The sequence below is a fragment of the Anguilla rostrata genome, chromosome 3 (assembly GCF_018555375.3).
Source record: "Anguilla rostrata isolate EN2019 chromosome 3, ASM1855537v3, whole genome shotgun sequence".
NCBI classification, from domain to species: Eukaryota; Metazoa; Chordata; class Actinopteri; order Anguilliformes; family Anguillidae; genus Anguilla; species Anguilla rostrata.
The window spans coordinates 1684709-1692863 of NC_057935.1; the positions used below are offsets into that span (position 1 = coordinate 1684709).

Sequence of the window (8155 nt, forward strand, 5' to 3'; positions counted from 1 at the left end):
ACGCCCTGTGTCTCTCGTCTTCACTCGGTCGGCGCGGTTACCGCTGGAGGTTCTGGGTTGCTTTTCCTTGCAGTGGGCAAGGAAGGAGGGCTGTGCTAGTTTGCCATTAGCATTCCTTCCCTCATGGTTCTGGGGTTTTGCACTATGATCAGCTGCAGTTTGTGCATAGTCATCATTTTGGATGCATGTATTTGAGTACCGCCAATATGACGCGATGTAAACTGATGAATTTCAACTGAACGTTTGGCTTATTACCGCATAGGCTCTTGCCATGTGTTTCTTAACCCAGGTTTACGCACTTCTGATAGGTGGGCCTAGTGCAAATCTTGTCAACAGCTGAATTTATAACCTCTTAATATATTGCCACGGAAACTACAAAGTTTCTGATGGCGTATCAAGTCTTGAAGTATTTTGTACTGTATCTTAATGACCAGTTTAGCAGGAAATTTTGAGAATTGGGGAGTTTTTGATAAAGATGAAATCAATGGAAATATTTGCAGTGGTCTTCGAGACAGTAAGGCTATTATGCAGTTTGTTTTATAGTGCGCATGGTCCAACATTTAAACCTCTCATGCTGGTGAAATCTCTGAAATTAACGGTAGCCTGTAGAATGACGAAGACCTATATTCCAGCTGTGACATTTTGTTTTTTTGTGACGCAGTGTAATAGAATTTTTACATCACCACGTGACGTACTCCAGTGTTTCAACAAGTCATGTGATTCTTGCTTCCTGGTGGCGTATGGAGTTCTGTCACACTGTAGTTAGCCGTCCAGCTTGCTAGCTGACTTAGCTCTCTTCGCTGTGCAAACGTCGACCAAAGCAGATAGAAAGATACTTCATAAAACTTTGTAGCTACTTCAAGTAACTCACGATGGCGAGTCTTTCTTTTGTAATACCCATGGTAGTCGTGACAGTGTTCTGGGGCATTATTGGTGGGGTTGTGCCGTGGTTGATCCCCAAAGGACCAAACAGGGGGTAAGTTGGTCGACCAGCCTTCTGACTGTTTGTTTGTGGGAGTATTATGTTACCGTCCTCATTTTACATTTTCTCCGAGTTATTTTTTCTGCAGATGTAAACACTTGCCTGCCATTCTGAAACTTCTAGCTAAGTTTGCGCGGTAGCTAACGCTAACATAGTCAAATTAGTTTCATTTCGCCTTTTCTGGTGTACCAAGTTGGCTAGCTAAGTGCTACCCGCTATTCAGATACTAAAGTGATCGCATTAAATTGAAGCATTAAATCGCATTTGACAAAGCAGTCGAATCCTTTCCGACAAAGCTTATTGTCAGTTTTATTGCCCATGGAATCAAACCAACTAAAACATTGCAGTCGTGTAGTTTATGGCGTATGTGTGCTCCCCACCCCCACACTACTGTTATTTACATCCTGGCCAGTAACATTTCGCGTATAAGTTCTAGAGTCTGTGGCCGGCAAACTTGCGAAGATGCTAAAAACAATTAATTAGTAACTTTGTGCTAGCTGCATACAAGGTCATCTGACTTAGTTTTAGCTACTGTAGCTATGGGGTAGGTTCTGTAATTGTGATGTGGAGGCTTGCGTGCCTGAAACGCTTGACCCTTCTCGTTTGTTGATTGTCGTTATTTAGCTTACTGCATATTTATGAAGTCTTAAACAGCGTGGGGGAAAAAGAACGTTTTCGGTTCATTACGACGACTGCCTGTTAGTTTAACGTTACTTGAGTTGCAAACCGAATTTTTTTCCTATATAGCAGTGTGACGATGCATCATCGAAGTTCCCCTTTCCTGTATTTCTAGTTTGTATCGGATTTCCCATTTTATAGTAAGAGCAAGTCTGACTCTGAACAGTGTCACTGTCCAGTCAAGAGATGCATGATTCCATGAAGGTGTCAACTGGTGATAACTAGATATAGTATATAGAGTAGCATCATTCAGCATTCAGGTTTGTGATTGGTGGTTGGTCTTTTATGAGTCTACCTTGAATATTTATAATTTTTCCAAAAACAGAACGATGACGCAATGACGTGCTTAATATTGATTTACAGATACAAGGACTGGAAACTGGTTAAGGACATCGTAATTGAACGGGGCTATTAAAGCGTATTCGCCTGTATAGGTGGCGTTTTGATAAGCTCCTGTTCTGATGTACTGTGTTTTTCATGGTGCAAAGTGACTCCTCTTTCCCCTTCTGTTTCGCAGGGTCATTATTACCATGCTGGTGCTAACGGCAGTTTGCTGCTATCTGTTGTGAGTATTGCCATCCGAAGAATGTGCTTCCGACATTCCTGCATCCTTCAGTTCACATTCGCAATCTGTTAGTTAACATTTCACTGCGTTTTACTCGGTGGATTCGCCTCTGTCGGGCCTGAAACTGGTCGAACTCGGCTCTCCATTAGCAAGCGAGGCGTACGCCACGGAGGGAGCGTACAGCCGCAGGTCACTGGATGGCCATCGACTGCTGGGCGCTGGCCTCCGTGGAAATCAATTACATTTCACATCGAATCGGTCAGCTGCCACAGCTGCAGCAGAACAGACTTTTTTACACGACTCATCAGCGAAACTGTCAGAGGAGAGGGGCTGACTGTAGGGATTTCCTACAGTCCCTGTCAGGCAGAAACGATTGGAAATTAGTTTTTTTTTTTTAATTAGAAGAATATACATATTTTTTAAACTTTGAAACCGAGTAAAAATTCAGTGTTAAGTCTCTTGGTATGTTGAATGGTCATCCATGCAAATCAACCATGCTTAATTTTTTGGCACTGTTATATCATAAACTGGACACTAGGGGGAAGCAAAAGCTTAAAATGTAAATTTCCTTATGCCTTGGTTTTCTCGTTAATGCAGGCAAGTACTTTTCCTTGTGTTAGCAGGCGTGTGTGGGTTTCCTCTTAACGGAACCAATTAACGTGCGAACGTAAGCGCTGAGTGCATGGCATCATTACGGTCTTACGGGGTTTCTTACCGAAAGAGTGATGGCGAATTGTCTTGAGGACTCAACAGGCACGTTGCTGTGTGAAGGCGACACGGGTTCATGTGAGAGCGATGCTGTTGCATTCAGGAAACGGCGTAAATAAACAGAATGCTCCTTTATGTGGCAATGCTGGTTATTCAGGAGCAGAGGAGAGTGACCTACATTTAGAACCTCTTCTCTTCCTCACCCTGGTTGTGTGTGCAGTTAGCTATGAATGCTGTGCGTGTGTGTGAGAGAGAGAGACTGTCAGTAACAGGCCAACAGACTGTACTTCTTTTTGCCAAAGGTAAAAGCTAAATTTGTTCTGGTCTGAGACGAAATCATTTCCCTTTCTTTATTCTTCAAACAGTTACTGTCGTTCAGAACCAGACCAGTTCATAGGTCTGTTTTCTGCTTTCTTTTTCGACTCATAACTTGTGGTTTGTGCATGTATTTTGAGTGCACCTCACTGTAGCTTCGACCTATTTTTATAACATTTTTTTTATGACCGCAATAAACAGGCACGGAAATGCACAGCTATCAGGGGTGTGTTTTGACCACAGAGTTCAGCCTGAAGGCAAAAAGTCCCTCTGATCCCCAGGGTTGGTGCTACCCAGCCAAATGGTAACACCATATTAGCATTTCTGGAACATTCTAGCATTGTTAACATTATCATCATCAACAGTGCATCAGCGTTTGGGGGGGGGGGGTAAGCGCTTTGGAATTAGCATTAGCAGTGCCTTGTCATGAAGAGAGGGATTAATCCACCCACAGCAGTGCTGCAGAGTGCTGAGTCACAGTGGTGTTGAGTAGGGCCGTGTTGAGCTGCACCATGTTGAGCTGGGGCGCGTTGAGTAGTGTTGTATTGAAAAGCGGAGTGTTGAGTAGCGCCGTGTTGGGTAGTGCTGTGTTGAGTAGCGCCGTGTTGAGTAGTAGCGCCGTGTTGAGTAGTGCCGTGTTGAGTAGCGCCGTGTTGAGTAGCGCTGTGTTGAGTAGCGCCGTGTTGAGTAGTAGCGCCGTGTTGAGTAGCGCTGTGTTGGGTAGCGCCGTGTTGAGTAGTGCTGTGTTGGGTAGCGCCGTGTTGAGTAGCGCCGTGTTGAGTAGTAGCGCCGTGTTGAGTAACGCCGTGTTGATTGTGGGCTTTCTGCTGCTCTGCTCCACAGCTGGCTGGTCGCTTTCCTGGCTCAGCTGAACCCGCTGTTCGGACCGTCCTTGAAAACCGACATCATCTGGTACCTGCAGTACCACTGGCCCTAGGCTCAGCTGCCCCCCCCCCCCCCGGCGGGTGAGTATCCCTGAGCCGGGCCAGAATAGCGCCGCTCTCTCGCCCACGTGTTGATTTCTGCCCTGTTGTGTTCTGGTTGCCGCGGTGCAGGCGCGCGGCGACGGCGGCAGGAGTCTCGCCTGACTGGAATTTTAAAAGGCCTGGAGCGGCACCCTTTCATCTTCCCACTGTAACAAATAATCTCACACTGCTGGTCATAAGGGGGCGTGGCCCTCACAGTCTGGACCAATGAGAGGCCACCTGTCTCCCCCAGGCGCAGATGAGGGTCGGGCGGGTCGGGGGGGGGGGGGGGTTCTCTGTCCCGGAGGAAGCAGAATGCAGAAGCCTGGCTGGGATACAAACCCCCTGAACCGGGGGCACGGGGGGGCGCGCGGGGGGGGTGGGGGACCTTAAACAAAAGGGCAGATTGTAAGCAGATTAGACGCACAATGCAGGACTGGGGCTCATTGACTTCTCTTCTTTTGCTGAGTAACGGCCGCTCTGATTGGGTGAAAGGCCTGGCATGTGGCCCAGGGCATAGCTGGGCAGATGGACAGAGCCGGACAGAGCACCGGCCCTCCAGACTGTCCCAGAAGCCCTTGCTTCTGGCCCCAAAACCAGGTCACATGACCCCCCCGCCCCCCCAAATCGCTGACAGAGCCGTAACGCTCGCTGTTCTGTTCTGGGATGTGGTCTTCACTCACTGTGGCTCACAGTGCCTGCTGTTGCCCCGGAGGGGAGGGAGATGCCCTGGAGGGGAGGGAGATGCCCCGGGGAGGAGAGTGGTGCCCTGCGGAGGAGGGAGGTGCCCCGGGGAGGAGAGAGGTGCCCCGGAGGAGAGCGGGGCCCTGGGGAGGGGAGAGAGATGCCCTGGGGAGGAAAGAGGTGCCCTGGAGGGGAGGGAGATGCCCTGGGGAGGAGGGAGATGCCCTGGAGGGGAGGGAGGTGCCCTGGAGGGGAGGGAGGTGCCCTGGAGGGGAGGGAGGTGCCCTGGAGGGGAGGGAGGTGCCCTGGAGGGGAGGGAGATGCCCTGGAGGGGAGGGAGATGCCCTGGGGAGGAGGGAGATGCCCTGGGGAGGAGGGAGATGCCCTGGGGAGGAGGGAGATGCCCTGGCTGCAGGCAGTAGGGCACATCGCTTTTTACAAAAAAATTTTTTAAAACTACTTAGAATGGACCCGTCTCAGGACAGGACCAGCCCTGCTCCCAGCTGCGACAGGAAACGAGCCCCGTGCTCCAGGCAAAATTAAATTTCACTTCTCCTCTTTTTTTTTTTTCTTTTTTTTTTGCAGAACAAGAGGCTTGGCTGTCTTCAGAATCCCTTCCATAGAAACGGAACATTCCTTTTAAACCCCGCGCCTTGGCCGGGGAGCTGTGTGATCCCCTCTGTTCAGGAGAGAAGCACAATGCCTCCAGTAGCAATTTGCTCAACTTAAATCCAAAAAGGATTTGGGAAGAATTCCACTTGAGATGTACAAGATTAGCTCATGTAAATTCTGCCCGTCTCTGGGCCTGTTTGCTGTGTGACTCTGTCTCTTCTCAGTTGACTGGCACGCTTAAAAAAAAAAAAAGAAAAGCGAAAACATTTTAATAAACTTTTACCATGAGTGCACACCGCTCAAACAGACCGACCGGACGAAGTTTAAATATTTATTTCAGTTAAGACGTGTTCCTTATTTTCACCGTGTCCTTACGGTTGTGTCTGTGTGATGAATTTGTATTTCTGCAAAAGCCAAGATTAAACGATTGTTAAAGGAGAATGTTTGCTCCTATTAATTTTTCATTTAAGAGCGGGAGAGCATTTCGCGTTTAATTGCAGATTGTATAAGGGACAGTGATTAAGTTAAATGACTGAAATGACGGTCATCATGGGCATACATCTGCACATTTTTAAAAGGTTCTGACTTAAGTAAATCACAATATTGCTTTTTGAACATATGCGATGCTGCTTAATGTTTCAACCCGTGAGTCCTCTTCAGCGCAGGTTTCTGTGTTGACCGTCACATGGATAAACATCTCTCTGGTTTTAGGGTATATGTGAATTTGTGACTCATCTCGATTTTCTAAAATGACAAACATGTCTGAAGAACAGAAAGGGGTGCCAGTTGTATCTGACAGTATTGAAGTGACACTGAATTCAGTCCAAAGAAATCCTAAAATGACTGGTATGTTACAGCTGGAATTATATAAGGTAGCACGTATTATTTCTCCAAGACCTTTTGGAGACTCACATAAGACCCAGCAGTTTTTAAAAAAATGATATTATCAGTTAATGACTATAAGTTTGCCATTATAATGTGTGGGTGATGTAACTCCAGAGTTTGCCTGTTTAGCCAAACTGGTGTGAAACTGAGAATCGCATGGCCATTTATGCCATATAAAACTCATTAACACTGATGCAAAAAAGACAAGCAATAAATGGACATGATTCCCACGTTCCATCGATTAGAGGAGAAAAAAAACTTCAGAAAATTCAGAATAATCATAATTTGACAAGGGACTATGTCTTGGCACTATTGCTAAACTGTCTATGTAAATGATGATTGCAATCAATAATAGATTAAAATTCTGAAATCTGGTATACAGGTGTAATTTTCAAAGCTTCCAGCGACTTCCAGTGCTGATATGTTTATGCCTCTGAGCTCTGCTCTATATGGTTGAGTCCGTGGCTGAAGATGTGTGAAATTTCAGAAAGGGGAACAGTGATTTGGAACTGAAATTCCATTACCTGTGGGCAGGTAGTCATAAATCAGACCCAGGGATATTTGGGGCTTTGGAGTAAAACTGCTGAAACCTTGCTCCACCATTAAGTGTATTGACCACAAGCGGCTCACTTCTTGTTTTAGTTTAAAAATGATAAACATTCTTGAAACTGGTATCGCAAACTAATTATACTTTGTATCATTATCTTTATATTGCAGTTTGTCATGCCTCCTAGTTTGACTTGGCATAGATTAAGTCAGAGTGATGTTCACTGTGTGTACTGGACTTAACATGTTCATGGCTATGAATAACTGTTACAAAATGAGTATTGTACCTTAACGGACCTGTGTTTTGTAGTTGTTCAAATGACCTTCGGTGTGCTCTTATTGTACATCGCTTTGGATAAAAGCGCCTGCCAAATAAATGTAATGTAAAAGGAGGACTCAAACTGATCGATAAGGAGAACATTTATAATTCCAGCTCCCAGCCATAGGTCAGTTCAAATCAGGGCAGCCTCTTGTCTTTTCTTTTTTTTATAATTTAAGCAAGAATTAGTCCATGTTTGAATTCAAGCAACATGTGAGCCAGGGAGGCAACCAGGGTTGGGAGTGTTGGGTAGAACATTGCCGTGGTCGCTGTTGGTTTCTGCAAGAGTGAAACCCTGTGTTTCAGCTAGTAGGAAATGGGCACCATTCCCACTCATGCCCTGCAGCAGAGCTGGCAGTTGGGAGTGGCACAGGAAGATTGATCACTTCAGGTGAGCCATCCAGGAAGTGGCTGCATGGGAGGAGCTTCCATTTCAGTGGTTTCATTGGAGTTTTTTTTTATTTTTTAAATTTTATATACTTTTATTTTACCTGGTTACTCTCTTGAGATCAAAGATCTCTTTTTCGAGAAAGACCTGGCCAAAATGGCAGCACATAAAACAAAACCGCAGTGCACAAACATGGACGAGCACAAAAGGTGCAAACAGAGTTTAAGAGATATAAGCAGAGCAAGTGAGAAGCAAGCAAAGGCAATGTTGTTGGAGGAGTTAGACGACATAAAATTAAAATTAAAATTGACGAAAGCGAAAAGGAAGGCTGTGTAAGGGCTGCTTAGGGATATTCTCTCGAGGTCTCAGTGTTCAATCAGAGTATATTTCCTGGTATCTCGGTGTATAATCAGGGTACTCACAGGAAGCAGTGGTGTGTGACAGTAAGTGAGTGAGAGACGTGGGGTGGTCATGGAACTAAATGAATAGCCTATATTCCTACAGAAAA

The 8155-nt window shown here is 45.9% G+C and overlaps 1 protein-coding gene across 4 annotated transcripts; it reads left to right on the forward strand.

Moving 5' to 3' along the window:
- Positions 1–700: 700 nt before the first annotated feature.
- LOC135249779 (V-type proton ATPase subunit e 1-like) lies at positions 701–5950 on the forward strand. Of its 4 annotated transcripts, none has more exons than XM_064325329.1 (4): positions 701–976; positions 2178–2225; positions 4092–4217; positions 5483–5950. In XM_064325329.1, exons 1-3 carry the CDS (start codon positions 873–875, stop codon positions 4183–4185), a joined length of 246 nt encoding a protein of 81 aa, XP_064181399.1. In that variant the 5' UTR covers positions 701–872; the 3' UTR covers positions 4186–4217; positions 5483–5950. The 4 variants fall into 4 exon arrangements, with proteins under 4 accessions (XP_064181399.1, XP_064181401.1, XP_064181398.1 ...); XM_064325331.1 differs by having other exon boundaries at positions 5489–5950; XM_064325328.1 differs by having other exon boundaries at positions 702–976; positions 4092–4213.
- The last annotated feature ends 2205 nt before the right edge of the window (positions 5951–8155 follow it).

Bases quoted from the DNA above. Each gene is read 5' to 3' on its own strand.
- LOC135249779 (XM_064325329.1), top strand. From the start codon at position 873: ATGGCGAGTCTTTCTTTTGTAATACCCATGGTAGTCGTGACAGTGTTC. The intron at 977-2,177 runs GTAAGTTGGTCG...TCTGTTTCGCAG, and splicing joins CCCAAAGGACCAAACAGGGG to GGTCATTATTACCATGCTGG. The intron at 2,226-4,091 runs GTGAGTATTGCC...TCTGCTCCACAG, and splicing joins GCAGTTTGCTGCTATCTGTT to CTGGCTGGTCGCTTTCCTGG.